The sequence below is a fragment of the Microtus ochrogaster genome, unplaced genomic scaffold (assembly GCF_000317375.1).
Source record: "Microtus ochrogaster isolate Prairie Vole_2 unplaced genomic scaffold, MicOch1.0 UNK9, whole genome shotgun sequence".
Lineage (NCBI taxonomy): Eukaryota > Metazoa > Chordata > Mammalia > Rodentia > Cricetidae > Microtus > Microtus ochrogaster.
Window position 1 is genome coordinate 6,370,987 of NW_004949107.1, and position 16,260 is coordinate 6,387,246.

Genomic DNA, 16,260 nt, shown 5'->3' on the forward strand with positions numbered 1-16,260 from the left:
TGTAGACCAGGCTGGTCTCGAACTCACAGAGATCCACCTGCCTCTGCCTCCCGAGTGCTGGCTGGGATTAAAGGCGTGCGCCACCACCGCCCAGCTAAGACACCCCTCTTTATGCAACAACAAAGTATGAAATATATAGTCAGTCTTTGTGACCTTTGACTTCTATTTTAAGTGCTTTATTGGGTTGATCTTTAAAAGTTTCCCAAATGTTGAAATTAAGCATATCTCTTCTGTTTTTCTCTTGCCTATTCTTGGATACTCATTGTTGGGGCTTTAGAAGTTGTGGCCATCTTTCTGAGAATAAAAAGCTAGAGAAGAAAGCCGTTGAACTCAGAGCAGCTGTGCACACTCGCACAAGAGCTTCACAAGATGAAACCATGGATGCTGTGGGTTTTTTTTGGGGGGGGGGCTCTCCAACATAGCCTTCTCTGAGTGTCTACAGGTTGTTGGGGGAGGGAGATCCATTTTCCTCAGTGGTGTAGCCACGAGTAAGGTGCCATGCTCCTGAGTATAACCCTAAAGAAATTTATTGCCTCCTCCCACCTCCCATGAAAGTAGGAGAGGACTTGCTTAAAGAGGAATGGGATCAGTGATTCTTGGGAGTAGGACAAGAGAGGATAGTATAAGTGTGACCAAAATACATACATGTAGAAAATGGTATGCTATAATTCAGTATGTGGAATTAATATATACTAATAAATATTTTTGAAAGAGTCTGTGTCAGTTTCACAGACCTCTAATGTCAAATTTGTATTCCTAGAGTTTCTTGTAAAGAAAAGAATAATTTGGTTAGACTGGTTAGAAGTCCCCAGCTCCTCCTGTCTGCTGTCTGTCTCCCCAGTGCTGGGATTACAAGTATCTTGTGCTGTGCTCAGCTTTTTTTGTTTTTGTTTTGTCTCTGTGTAGCCCTGGGTGTCTTGGAATTCCCTTTATAGCCCAGGCTGAGACTAAAGGTGTGTGCCACCATTACCTGGCTATTTTTTTTAATTGATTATTAAGATGTGTTTGTATCATGTTAGTTCCCTTCATTCTCTGAGTTCTCTCCGTTTTCATGGTCTTGGCACTTGTTTTGGCCTTTTTTTTTTTTTTTTGGCTAGACAGGATCTTGCTTACATAGCCATTGTTGGCCTGGAGCTTGCTATGTTGACCAGACTGGAAACTTGTAGGAGAACATTCTGATGTTGATTCCAGAACACTAGGATTATAGGCATGTACCACTGTGCTTGGCTTAATGATCTTGACCAGTTATTATTTGGTTTTATTTTTTTTTTTACAAGTTCCTCTTACCTGTTTATTTTTTTTAGGTGTTTTGCCTGCACGTATGTCTGTATATTAATGTATGTGGCTGGTACCCATGGAGGCCAGAAGAACTGGTCCCCTGGAAGTAGTTATAGATGGTTGTGAGCTACCATGTGGGTACTGGGAATTGAACCCAGGGCTTCTGAAAGAGTAGCTGGTGCTCTTAATACTAAGCCATCTCCCCAACTCTTTCAGTTTATTTTATTTTAATAGTTTATCTGCATGCATGCACGCGCGCGCACACACACAAACACAAACACACACACACACACACACACACACCTACCTCTGTATGGGTATTTGTATGTGAATTGCTAGTGCCCACGGAGGACTGAGGCACGGGATCCCTGCTGGAGCTGGAGTAAGAGGTGGTTGTGAACCAACTGATATGGCTGCTGGGATCCAAACTCAAATCCTCTGAAAGAGTAGTTTGTGCTGTTAATCCCCGAACCATCTCTCTCTCTCTCTCTCTCCATCCCCAAAACAGGTCTCTTGTGTCCAGGGCTGGCCTCGAGCTCACTGTGGAGCTGATATGTCCTTCAGTTTATGGTTCTCCTTTCTCTGCCTTCTGCTGGCTAGGATTACAGGATGAGGATGTGTCTTTAGGCTGGGTTTATGTGTTAATGGCAAGCATTTTGTCTGCTGAGCTATCCTCAACCCTGATTTGGATATCTTTGAAGGGTGCTCAGTCTGTTTCTTTACAGTTGTCTGATGCTTTTTCTTCTTTAAAGATTTATTTTTATTTTATGTGTATGTATTTTCCTTTCATGTATGTGTGTTTACCACATGTGTTCCTGATGTCAGCACAAGTCAGAAGAGAGTTTTGGATCCCCTAGAGGAATTGGAGTTACAGATGGTTCTGAGCTGTATCATGGATGCTGGGAACAGAAGCTCAGTCCTCTGCAAGAGCAGTCAGTGCTCTTAACTGCTGGACCACCTTCCAGTCACCCCCTCTCCCCCCTTTTTGAGACAGGGTTTTACTATGTAGCCCTTGCTGAGCCTGGAACTCATTTTGTAGATAAGGTTGCCTTACACCAATCTTTGTCTCTGACTCTGTAGTGCTAGAATTACTATTGTAATTAATTCATCTAGTTAATTCATTATTAGATTAGGGGAAAATGCCACAGAAATTACAGAAGTCAGTGGTCTGTTCGTTGCATTGTATCAGAAGGCATATGATAGCAGTATTATATTTTTTTAAATATTTATTTATTATGTATACAACATTCTTTCTGTGTGTATGCCTGCAGGCCAGAAGAGAGCACCAGACCCCACTACAGATGGTTGTGAGCCACCATGTGGTTGCTGGGAATTGAACTCAGGACCTTTGGAAGAGCAGGCAATGCTCTTAACCTGAGCCATCTCTCCAGCCCCCAGCAGTATTATATTTTACTCATCACTCTGGTGATGCTATTACTGGAACATTGTTGCTAGATTTATAACTGGCCATTCTGGTGGTGGCTTTGTTTTGGGAGAATTATTAGCTCCGTTTAACACTAGTGCCCTTTTGAAGTTGCCTTTTTTTTTCTTCCTCTACTTTTAGACACTAACTACCAGAATCTTAATATACAGCCCATACTCAAGTTTATGTGCCAACGTTCAGGGGAGATGGATTTAGAACAATTACTAGATGGAGTATTTTAAAACCATCAGTGTAATGCCAGGTGTGGTGCATGGCTGTAACCCCAACACTTGGCAGGGTGATTAAGGTTCTTCAGCCTTTGCTACATATTGAGTCATTAGCGACCAGCCGGGGCTACATGAGACCCTGTTTCATAGAAGTTCCTCCCAAACAACAAAACCCACCAGTGCAATAAATACTTGGGGGGGGGGATATACTTGAGACCACCCAGATAGCTTATTTTTCTCTTTAAGTTCTATCTATTAATTTTAACTTGATTTGCAATTTTTTTCTTCCTTGATGATCTTATTTTCTGTTTTTCTTCTATATGGGCATGGAAATACTATAAGGAAGAGTTATTTATCCAATTTGTTTACTTACCCATTTATACCAGAATGAAGCAATTTCTGTATTTATTATTTGAGTTATAATCCAAAATGTGGTTATGTATACTTTGTGACTCAAATTTTTTCTGGCTTTGCCTTGGAGAGAGCCTTAAGGTTAACTCTAGTGTCCCCGCTCCTTTGCCCTTTTTAAGCAGAGTAAAGCTGATTGTAAATTCCCTTATTCATTGCCACTGTTTTGCTAGTAAAGTGATGGTTTAGGAGCTAGGCTCTTAAATATTACCTCCATTTTTGATTGGCTGGCTGATTGGTTGTTTTTTTGTTGTTGTTGTTGTCTTGAGACGACAGGGTCTCCAAGGTAACTTAAGCCTTGAACTGGTGGCAGTCTTGCTTCCTCCCGCCTCCACAGAGCGAGGTTGTAGGCATGCACTACCAACCTTAGCTTCTCTAATGATTTTGAATTGCTTGAAACTCTGCTTAAAAATATTTGCAAAACTTTAGACTATGCTAAATGATTTCTTTTTTTAAAAAATATTTATTTTTACTTTATATGTATTGGTGTTTTGCCTGCATGTATGTCTGTGTGAGGGTGTTGGATCTCCTGGAATTGTAGTTACAGACAGTTGTAAGCTGCTGTATGGGTACTGGGAATTGAACCCCTGTCCTCTAAAAGAGCATCCCATGCTCTTAACCGCTGATGCTATAGCTAGAAACATAGTTAGGTGTTTATATATGTGATTGTGCTGAAGTAAACCAGAGTAGCAGTGATAGGTACCTCAGGCATCATTTGTGGCCCAGTTCAGTCCTTCATGGTAACAGTACTCAATACAGCTTGGGGAGGGTGTGCTTTTCCAGAAATCTCAGATTACTAAATCTCAATTTCAGCAACTTGTTTGCCTTCCTTCTTTCCTTCCTTCCTTCATCTATCTATCTATCTATCTATCTATCTATCTATCTATCTATCTATCTATCTATCTACTTATTTGTTGAAAGGTCTGCCTAGACATAAAATTTAGGGTCTGGCATTTGCTAGGTAACTACTCTATTGTTGGGCTATACATATCCAGCCCTCCTTTACTGATGAAAAAAATTTGTAAATTATTTTTATGTATGTGAGTGTTTTGTCTGTATGTATGCCTGTTCACCATGTGCATACAGTACCCTGGATTCCAGAAGGAAGTGTCAGATCCCCTGGGCCTGGAGTTACAGATGGTTGTGAGCTGCCATGTGGGTGCTGGGAACCTAACCCTAGGTCCTCTAGAACAGCAACCAGTGAGTGCTCTTTTTTTTTTTTTTGGTTTTTCGAGACAGGGTTTCTCTGCGGCTTTGGAGCCTGTCCTGGAACGAGCTCTGTAGACCAGGCTGGTCTCGAACTCACAGAGATCCGCCTGCCTCTGCCTCCCGAGTGCTGGGATTAAAGGCGTGCGCCACCACCGCCCGGCTACAGTGAGTGCTCTTAACTCTTAACCACCTAGCCATCTCCAGCCCTGGTAGGTTTGTTTGTTTGTTTTACTTTTTTTTTTTTAACTCTTCTTGCCTCCACCTCCCAAGTGCAGGGATTATAGTCATGTACAACTATGTATGGTGTGCTGGAGATTGAACACAGGATATGTGTGGTAGACATGTATTCAACCAACTGAACTGTCATGCCCCCAGTTCTGATTTATTTGTTTAGAAAATTTTATTTCCTTCTGTGACCTCTGTTTTGTTGATGACTAGCAGTTTGGATTTATCTTTTTAATTCTTTTGCTCAGATACATTTAGGAATTAAGTATACTATGCTAATTTGATAAAACAAAAAAGGTGTTTAAATAATACCACTCTGCAAGGAGAGATAGGTCACAATTTATCAATAGTCACCAAGGTAATTGTATTTAAAGTTGTGTGTCTAGCTTACATTGAAATTATACTTTCTATAATAAAAATTTTAATAGATTAGTAGATATTCATTTTTGAAATTAAACCACAAAGCTAAAAATTAGTTGTACCTTCTAAAAATATGTATGTAAGGTCTTGATTGGGAGGCTCCTTTTAAAAGTGCTCAGATTATGGAAGTAGTCAGAATTGTGAAGAACTGAGAGGTTCCTTTGGGAGACAGTGGACAGATACTCTGTTGTCTTCAGGTCATTGAAGACATGTTTTAGTGATGGTTTTTAAGTTAGGAGTAGTGGTGGTGTTACTGGAATCAGAATCAGAGCCTGTGCCCTGGATAGCCCCAACAAATCAGGTTTAACTGCTCATCTTTGGCAAGCCAATTAAAAGAGCCAAATTAATAGCAGGAAACAGAAAGGGGGACATTTATTCAATGCAATCACATTGGGAAGAGGTATTGAGATGCAGGAACACCTTAAGATGCCTGTGCACCATGTGATAACAATGCCCTGAGAGGCCAGAAGAGGGCATCAGATCTCCTGGAACTGAATGGAGTAGAGATGGTTAAAAGCATCCTGGGAGTGTTGGGAATCAAACCTGGATTCTCTGCCTAGGAAGCCAGGGCTCTTTATCTTTGAACAATCTTTCTAGCCCCCGTGCTTTTCTGTTTTTTTAAGAAGAGGGGATGTTAGACTTGGATTCTAGGAAAGGGTCATAGAAATTATTTCACTGGAGGATCGCTCTGAACAGTGAGTAGTTTGGTCCTTGAATTTGAGGGAGAGACTTTTGCTGTTGTTGAAAGAGGACCTCAAGTTTCCAAGCCAGCACTATTATGTTATGTAGCTGAGTCTGGCCTTAAAGTCAAGATTTTCCTGTTTGCATCTCTCAAAAGCTTGCTGAAATCACAGGCATGGGCCACTGAGCCAGGAGAGACAATTTTACTGGCTGGAGCATAACCTTCCCTAGTCTCCTAGGGTAGAGGACTGGGATTTAATTAGCAGAAGTTTCCTCAGGCCTCTCTCTCTCAGAATAGGAACCACGTGTTTTCCTTGGAAGAGGAAGTTCACTCCTGAGAGATCGATCTTGGGGGGCACTGCCTCCTTATTTGACTGGGTAATTCACACGTTCAGCTATGCACCAAAGGGCTGCTGGTGGATCTAGTTTTGGCTTCTGCTAAGCCACACACAGTCCTTTTCAGGAGCTGTAGTCTTCATAACAAGCTGTTGTTAGCTCTGTTTTCTTGCAGAACTTAACAGTACAACATACTGTTTATTAATACGATTTTCTTTCTGTTTTTGCAGTGATTATTTATTCAAGTTACTTCTGATTGGCGATTCTGGAGTTGGAAAGTCTTGCCTCCTCCTTAGGTTTGCAGTAAGTTGAAATTAAAATACTTTTTACAATTAATGGTGCACTTAACTGTACAATTAGTGCATGCTTTCTAGTTAGACAAAAATCAAACTGTTTTATGTCTGTTGACTTACTCTTTCAGAATTTGTACATCTAAGAGCTCCCAAACCCTGCCCTCTATAGTATCTTGGACTGTTAAATAAGTGTTGTAACTGTTGTTCTTAAAGGAAATTCATGGGAAAGCTGGGTGTGGTAGTGCATGCCTGTCATCTCTCCACTTGGGAGGTGAACACTTTGGGCTTGAAGTCAGTCAGTAGTCAGTCAGTCCAAAAAATACGTAAGAAGAGAGAGACAGACATGGGTGGGGGGACGGGACAACAAAGCCAAGAAAGAAATTCAGTGAAGCAGTGAAGTGTGATGATAAAATTAGCGTCTAATGCTCGTTGTAGAATTCTGATTGATTCCAATGGAGGTGGACAGATAATGTGGGATATTTGGCCTTAGTGACAGAATATGGGAAGAAATCTTCAAGCCACATTTTAATAAAGAGAAGCATCACCAGCCGCAGAGTACATGCATGGTGTCATATGTACTGACAGTCATGTGCATTCAGTAACTCAGATTAAGCTTTACAACCATAGTAACCTAGTTCTCTAGCTTTTTTTTTTTTACTTTAATTGAAATTTGAAAAACATCATTATATTTTTCTCATTTTATAAGCCACTTGGCTAGTGGCCACCACATTGGCTAGCAGTTTATGTCACAGAAAAGTTGAGTTTGTCATGCTGCTCTTAGGTTCCTACACCAAGGTGTCCGTCCTGGTTGTCGGAGAACTTCCCAGGTGTTGCTTTGCAGTTCAGGGATGCTTAGTCTCCGTTCCTGTTTTTTCATGAGAGCTTCTTTTGAAACATTTACTTGTTTTTATCTGTTTGTATACACGGGGCAGCTGTGCACGTAAGCACACTAGCAGGTGTGAAGGTCAGACAACAGAGTGCATGACTTGTCCTTTCACCTGTGGGCCCCAGCTGAAAGGCTTGATCTGTCATAAGAGCCCTCATGAAGTCATGTTCTTTCTTTTTCTTTTTTTTTTGGGGGGGGGTGGTGTGGTGGGGAAGGGGGCTTTTCAAGACAGGGTTTCTCTGTAAAGCTCTGGCTGTCCTGGAACTCACTCTGTAGACTAGACTGGTCTCAAACTCACAGAGATCCACCTGCCTCTGCCTCCGAATGCTGGGATTAAAGGTGTGTGCCACCACTGCCTATTGAGTTCTTTCGAGATAGAGCCTCACTATGTGTCCATGGCTGGCCATTAATTCCCTAGATCAGGATGGCCTCAAATTTTTAGTGATCTTTCTGCCTCAGCCTCCCAAGTACTAAGATTACTGGCATGTACCAAAAAAGAGAAACATTGTGTTAATAAATTGACAAACAACATGATGATAAGGACATGATCATGCATTGTTATAATGACCCCCCAAATGGAAACTACCCAATTCTTTCATAAACAAACTATATCAATGGGATTATATTCAGCTGCAAAAAAAATGTGGTTGAAAAAACAATAATGAAGTAGGGTTGGTGAAATGAATCAGTAGATCAAAATGACCTGAGTTTGATCCCCAGGACCAACATGGTGGAAGGAGGAAGCTAACTGCCAAGGTTGTCCTAACACCTCTACATGTACATGCTGTACACACATCCACACACATACATACACTAAAGAATTTTTTTTTTTTAAAGACAAGGTCTCACTATGTACTCTTTGAACTTACTATTGTAGACCAGGCTGGCCTCGAACCACAGGGATTCACCTGCCTCTGCCTTGAAGGAGGGATTCTTATGTGTATTGTATTTCAATTAAAAACTTCCAGGATATAAATTAGATTTTGGAATCCATCCCTAAGAAGAGAATGAAATGAGCATTGTTTGTTGGTCAGTGGATTGGGTATTTAAGGAGCAAGAGTTTTACTGATAAAACTCAGGTATCTGGTTGGGTGAGCTCTGACAGTTACAAAATCTTCCTGACATATGCAAAATATTTACCAAGAGATGTATAAAAAACAGTAAAGAACACTTGAAAAATATTTCAAGGAAAAACGAAACTTTTTTGTTTTAGAATACAAAGCAAGATGAAATCAGATGTTAAAAACTTTGTTTATAAGCTTTGACTATAATGAAAGTGAATTTAAAAAATTTTTTCTCTGTTGAACATTGATTTTATTAACTCTTCCCCTTCAGGATGATACATACACGGAAAGCTATATCAGCACAATTGGTGTGGATTTCAAGATACGAACTATAGAGTTAGACGGGAAAACAATCAAACTTCAGATAGTAAGTGGTCTTGGAAATTGTTTTGGTAAATGTATGGTGTATTTATATATATTTACTATTCTAACAAAGTTGAATATAAAGGTTAAGAGCCATGCATTGATGATAGTTTTTAGACCAAAAGGCATGTCCTAGGTTCACTTTTCTCATTGAAATGCCTTCCTTATTTATTTTTATGTGTATTGATATTTTGCCTGAGTATGTGTCTGTGTGAGGTTGTCAGATCTCCTAGAAGGAGTTACAGACAGTTGTAAGCTGCCATGTGGGTCTGGGAATTGAACCTAGGTCCTCTGGAAGAGGGAAGAGCAGCCAGTGCTCTTAACCACTGAGCCGTCTCTCCAGCCCCTCCTTGTTTGTCACCTGTGTCGAGGATTGAACCCAAGGTCTATAAGTCTGCACTGTCAGCATGGAGTTACATCCCAGGTCCTCCGTGTTAAAATTCTACTTGTAAAGCAGAGATGCTCATATTTAGTCAGCCTTAGGACTGATCTCCTTCTCCGGTGGAAGGCAGAAGTTTGAGTTTTTCTTGCCTCACAGTGGATATTTACTTAGCATCTTCTCTATGTCTTTTACTGTGCTAAGTGTTTTGGCAAGTTAGAAGGAACCTACGAGAGGCTCTTCGTACATTCATTAAATAAATGTTTCTCCTTTAAGATCATATATTCCAACTCTGTGGAAACAGAACTTTATTGGAAGGAAACTTGGTTTTTCTAAATCTTGTATTACTCTCAAAAAATGGATGCTGAGAGAAAGATTTGCCTAAAGTTACTGGCAAAACCAAGTGACATATAGCTCTCCATCTTCAACAGGTGCCTTTGTGTTATCCTAACTACCTTATCCATCTTTTACCTCTTTAGCATGGGTTTGTGTACTGCCAGCTTGTCTGTGATCTTAAAAAAAAAAAATCAGGGGGTCAGCAGGATAGCTCAGCAAGTAAAGGTGCTTAATGTCAGTCAAGCCTGATGACCTAAGTTTGATCCCCAGGGCCTATTTAGTGGTAGGAGAGAACCAACTCCTGCAAGTTGTCCTCTGACCTCCATGTGTGTGCCATGGCAGGGTGTCCTCAGTGTGAATATCAGTGTCTGTCTGTCTGTCTGTCTCTCTCTCTCTCTCTCTCTCTCTCACACACACACACACACACACACACACACACACACACACACACACACGGTGGGGGGGGGCGGGGAGAAAGTAAGTAAATAGTTTTTGTTTAAGTTGGGTTTTAGTTTTTAAAAATCAGTGTGTTGTAGAATGGACTTATTTAGTATCCAGTAACACTGAAGATTAGTCTTTGTACTCTTCCCTCCCTCCCTCCCCATTTTTGAGGCATGATTACTCTGTGTAGTCCTGGCTGTTCTGAAAAAGTTGCTCTGTAGACCAGGCTGGCCTTGAACTCAAAGATCTGTCTGCCTGTCTCTGCCTCCCAGTGCTGGGGTTACAGGTATGAGCCCAGTCTTTTTTTTATTTTTTATTTTTTTATTTTTATTTTTCGAGACAGGGTTTCTCTGTAGCTTTTGGAACCTGTCCTGGAGCTCCCTTTGTAGACCAGGCTGGCCTCGAACTCACAGAGATCCGCCTGCCTCTGCCTCCCGAGTGCTGGGATTAAAGGCGTGCGCCACCATCGCCCGGCTTGAGCCCAGTCTTTTATGCTGACTTAGAATAATAACAAGTTTGCTGAGCCCCAGCCCCAGCACTGTTTTCCTGGCTTACTAGTTTACAAGGTAGTTTTGAGGATCATACGAAGCTTGCTGTGTATTTACCTTTGTGACCTTGGAGAAGGCATATCAGTGGGTTCTGAGACTGCCCTATGAAGGCGAGAAGTAAACACTATTATGAAAAGAGCCACTCCAGCCTGCCACCTGGGTACCAGTTGTATAGGTGGTGATTATTCTCTACAGGGTTTCAATACTTGAAACATTTTAATTTTGTCACTTCCTTTGTCTGAAAAGGATCTTGCAGATTGCTCTCTGTTGGCCTTTTATTTTCAACAGGAATTTTCTTCCCACATCTGATGCTGTTATGTAAACATATTTGGGGAATTCACCCATTTCCAAAGCAGCTGCTTCCATTTATTTGGGGCTCTAGTTATCTTTTGTTTGTTTGTTTTTGTTTTTTGAGACAGGGTTTATCTAGACCTGACTGTCCTGGAACTTGCCTTGAACTCACAAAGATCTGCCTTGTTTCTGCTTCCTGAGTGCTGGAATTAAATCTGGCCTAGCTATCCATTCTTTATATCGAGCTGGAGCCAGTGTGCCTTCATGTCTATGGAATTCCTCTGCATTTGACACTGCGGATCAGGCTAACTTCTGTTGGCATCTGCTCTTCAGATTGATGTCATCACACCATCTTCTCGCTCAGTTGATCATTTCTTTTTGGAATTGTTTTTAGATCCATTTGAATTTGGGTCAGTCTTGCATTTTAAAGTGCCTTTTCTAATTTCTTAAAAATTTTCACCCTTTTGGTGTGGGGAAACAGCTCAATGCAGTGATTAAGAGGCAGGGAACTCAATTCCCAGATCCCATGCTGCACAACAGTACTCATTTCAGCCCCATGAGGTTCAATGCCACCTTCTGCCTATGTAGCCAACAGGCATGCATGTAGTGCACAGGCAAACAGTAGTGTATGCAGGCAGAACACTCACACACATAAAATGAAATTTCTCTCTCGGACTTGAGGGACTGGTGCTTATTGTTAACCCACTGCAGGATACAAAAGCAAAGCAATGTAAAGGGTACGTATGGTCTGGGGAGATGTTCAGTAGATAAAGTACCTGTAAATCTGAGAACCAGAACTCACCTAGCAAAATGCCATCTAGACACAGGGACTCACCTCTAATTCTAGTCCATGGAAGGCAGAGACGGTGGATCCCTGGAGCTCAGTTATTAGTCGTATCAGTAAGCTCTGAGTTCAGTTGGGAGATCTTGCCTGCTTCAATGAATAAGGTGGAGAGTAATCCAGGAAGACTTTACTTCAGCCTCAGATCTCCACATGCACACACCATACACACACCCTTAAAGGGTGCACACATGTGTCTTTATGAGTGACACAGAGAGACTTCTGTGAATGGATGTTTTACAATTTTAAATGCAAAATTGTGCCATTACATTTCAACTTGCTAGACTTCATTTTCCCTTCCACTTTTTATATTTAGTGGCGATGGCCAGGTATTCTTCAAAATTAGTGGTTATACCATTGAGCAAGAGGGGCATGTCAATAGAGTCGTGCCAGAAGATCCAGGTGATACCAAGTTCCTTAGTTTTGACAGTGATCCTCAAAGTCTGGAGTTCTCAGTCTCAGTTTGGACCAAAAAGAAAGGAATGAAGCCAGCATTGGTTCTGTTTTTAAGATAAGCAGCTGCTAAACCTTATATATTATTTACTTTCTTTTTCTTTTCTTTTTTTTCAAGACTGGATTTCTCTGTGTAGCCCTGACTGTCCTACTGTCCTAAAACTCTTTGTAGATCAGGCTGGCCTTGAATTCAGAAATCTGCCAGCCTCTGTCTTTGACTGCTGGGGTTAAAGATATACACTTACCACCACACCTAGCTGCTTTCTTTTTCATCTGGAAGTGTGTTAATGTTACAGACTTTGGGCTGTACTGGAGACAGAGCTTACTATGTAGCCTTGGCTGGCTTTGAGCATGTTGTAATCCTCCTGCTTCCTTATTGCTGCTGGGACTGCAGGCATGTACCACCATGCCCAGTTTTACAAAAAAAAAATTATATACATCTGCATGTTATTATCTATTAAACCGTTATCATATTTAAAAGAATTAATATTAATGCCTTACCTAGTCTCACATTTCTGAGAGTTAAAGAACTTTGCTGGGATTGAATCTTACAGTGCAGGGCATTCGACCACCATTGAGCTGTGTACACAGCCTACCATTATCTTTAGCGGAGGGACTGAGTCCTCTAGTTAGACAAACTTTTCTTATCAAGAGGTCATTGGGGACTGAGAGGTGGCTCGGTGACTGCTCTTTGAGAGAACCCTAATTTAATTCCCAGCACCCACATGATGACTCAGAAATGTTGAACTCGAGTTCTAGGGGATCTAGCATCCTTTTCTGGCGTCCAAGGGTACTGCACATATGGTACACAGACACATGTGTAGGCAAAACACTCATACACATAAAATGGAGTGTGTGTGGCTGTTGCTTAGGAGAAATTTAAACAAAATTCTCATCTTTTCTTGAGCTACATTCTCAACTGCAGCTGTCTTTATTAAAACTAAGACTTTTTAAATTTAAAAAGTGAATTGACTAGTTATTTTCCATTTTTTAAAACTCAGAACAATATTACAGTGATGAAGCATTTCTTTTTGGTGTTAGAACCTACGTGGTAAGATCTGTACTGTTTCAGCGGGGATGGAGGGTGGGTGGCTTGTCTCTCAAAGAGACCGGACAGATCATTACAGTAAGGTGAGGTTTTTTTGTTTGTATTTTCAAGACTGGATTTCTCTGTAGCTTTGGAGCTTGTCCTGGAATTAGCTCTTTGGCCTTGAACTCAAACTCAACAGAGATCCACCTACCTTTGCCTCCCAATTGCTGTGATTGAAGGTGTGTGCCACCACCCCGTAGCTGCGGTAAGATGTTCTTAAAATGAGATATATTTTTGTCTTTAAAAAATTTATTCCTGGGGGACTGGAGAGATGGCTCAGTGGTTAAGAGCATTGCCTGCTCTTCCAAAGGTCCTGAGTTCAATTCCCAGCAACCACATGGTGGCTCACAACCATCTGTAAAGAGGTCTGGCGCCCTCTTCTGGCCTTCAGGCATACACACAGACAGAATATTGTATACATAATAAATAAATATTTAAAAAAAAATTTATTCCTGGTCTACAAGAGCTAGTTCCATGACAGGCTCCAAAACCACAGAGAAACCCTGTCTCGAAAAAACCACAAAAAAAAAAATTATTACTATTATCAGACAGGCATACTGATGCACACCTTTAACCCCAGCACTTAGGAGGCAAAGGCAGACAGATCTCTGAATTTGAAGCCAGTCTGGTCTGCAAAATGAGTTCCAGGGCTACACAGAGAAACCGTGTTTCAAAAAACCAAAACAAAAACTTAGCATGAATGTGTGTGCGCGTGTCACTGTGTATCGTGGCACATCTGTGGAGATCAGAAACAGGGTCTCTCACTGTTTATATAGCCTTAGCTGGTCTGGAACTTGCTGTGTAGATAAGGCTAGTCTTGAACTCACAGAGCTCCATCTGCCTTTGCCTCCCCAGTGCTAGGATTATAGGCATGAACCACCATACCTGTCAGAGGACAACTTTTTATAGTTTTTTTCCTTCTATCATGTGTTCTAAGGATCGATCTCAGGTTGTCAGGTTTGCATTTTTTTTTTTTTTTTTGAGACAGATTGACAGGGTTCTCTGTAGCTTTAGAGCCTGTCCTGGAACTAGCTCTTGTAGACCAGGCTGGCCTCGAACTCACAGAGATCCACCTGCCTCTGCCTCTCAAGTGCTGGGATTAAAGGTGTGTGCCACCACTGCCCGGCTCAAGTTTGCAAATCTTTTGCTGAGCTTTCTTGCCCAAAGTGTTTAGAAACATTTCCTTTAACATTATTTTTTTGCTCAGATTAAAATAGTACCTACTTGAACTGGGTGTCATTCTGACTGGTAAGTAACATTAGATCTTTCCATTGCTTTCTGGTATTGTAAACTGTATTAGCAGTGAGTGCAAAAAATGCCTTTTGTCCTCTGTTCATAGGTCTTTGGGGCACTTTTTTCTAGCCCTGTCAACTGGTGTGTGTATGTGTGCGCACACACGCCTAAAGGGCTCCTGGGAGGAACCCTGGTGCCTGGGGATAAGGCCTGGCATGTGCCCTGTGGGTGGGAGGTTTCTACAACCTGGGTCTACTTGAAAATGTGACTTGCAGCTTTACCTTTCCCAAAGCCTTTGGGCTTAAACGTGGATGAGTAGCAATAGGACTTGCCTGCATTCTCAGCATGGGCCCTGCCAGTTGCTATCTCTTCACATTCCTAAGGCTTTCAACAGGGTTAGTGCCAGTCCTTGCTTATCATCGGTCTCCCACTTAGTGAAGTGCACCTCCTTGCCCCGCTAGGGCACAGCAGAACACCCTGGTCTGGGATGAGTGGCTGCAGCCAGGAAGGAGTAGGCTTTGGGCTCTGATTTTTACTTACTGCCTAGCATAGCTTCAGTTCTTAAAGAATTTATAATTTTGGTATCAGTACCACCAGCTAAATTGTAGGCATTATTAACATTATGAATAGGGAGGCAGAGGCAGGTGGATCTCTGAGTTCCAGGTCAGCCTGGTCTACAAAGCCTCAAAGTCTAAAGTTGCAGAACTACCTTAATTACCTTAAATGAGATCCTGTCTCAAAACAAAACAAAAACAAACAAAAATTAACATAAAAACTGGTTATGAATAATAGCAGTGTTACTACTATCAAAAGCATACCATTGGCCTGGGGGTACAGCTCAGGGACTGACAAATTGCATGGCATGCAGAAAGCCTCAAGCTTAAACCCACTACGAGGGGGGCTGGAGAGATGGCTCAGTGGATAAGAGCATTGCCTGCTCTTCCAAAGGTCCTGAGTTCAATTTCCGGCAACCACATGGTGGCTCACAACCATCTGTAATGAGGTCTGGTGCCCTCTTCTGGCCTGCAGACATACACACAGACAGAATATTGTATGCATAATAAATAAATATTAAAAAAAAACCACTACAAGGTAGGGGGTAGGGAGGAGAGAGCTAGTAAATAACTTTTGGTGAGGCTTTTTCCCTGTTTATTTTTTTCTCTCATTTAAAAATATTTATGGCCAGCAATAGTGGTGCACACCTATAGTCCCAGCACTTGGGAGGCAGAGGCAGGCAGATCTCTGTGAGTTTGAGGCCAGCCTGGTCTACAGAGCAAGTTCCAGTACAGTCAGAACTGTTACAAAGAAATCCTGTCTCAAAAATAAACCAAAAGAAAAGAGAAAAAAAAAATTCTGGTAGGTCGGGAGTAGTGGTGCATGCCTTTTGTCTGTACTTTAACATATTTGATACTTGCAATGCATTTTAATAATGTAAACATTAAATACTGTTGTTTCAGATCCTAATAATCTGATTTTCTCCTGTACTTTTCCAAGCCTGCTTTAATGGAATTGTTTGCCTTCCTGATTGTTTCTAATAGTGGGACACAGCTGGCCAGGAACGATTTCGAACAATCACCTCCAGTTACTACAGAGGAGCCCATGGCATCATAGTTGTGTATGATGTGACAGATCAGGTAAGTGTCTAGAAAGTGTGTTATCAACCAAGCAGGGACTTACTTTTTGTGTATGTGTACATTTTTGACACTCACTGTGTTCTGGTTGACCTGCAACTCAGTATGTAGACAGGCTGCCCTTGAATACTTTTCTTTTGATCAGAAATTTATTTTTACCATTAGAGAAATTTTTTTTTTTTTTTTTTTTTTTTTTTAGTTTTT

General features: G+C 41.3%; 1 protein-coding gene across 1 annotated transcript in view; it reads left to right on the top strand.

The window, feature by feature from the left end:
• Rab1a (RAB1A, member RAS oncogene family) overlaps positions 1–16,260 on the top strand; it is a 29,034-nt gene that overhangs the window by 10,372 nt on the left and 2,402 nt on the right. The window contains exons 2-4 of the mRNA XM_005366450.2: positions 6,438–6,510; positions 8,722–8,817; positions 15,964–16,059. Coding sequence (XP_005366507.1) covers positions 6,438–6,510; positions 8,722–8,817; positions 15,964–16,059 — 265 coding nt within the window. The remainder of the gene's footprint in view (positions 1–6,437; positions 6,511–8,721; positions 8,818–15,963; positions 16,060–16,260) is intronic.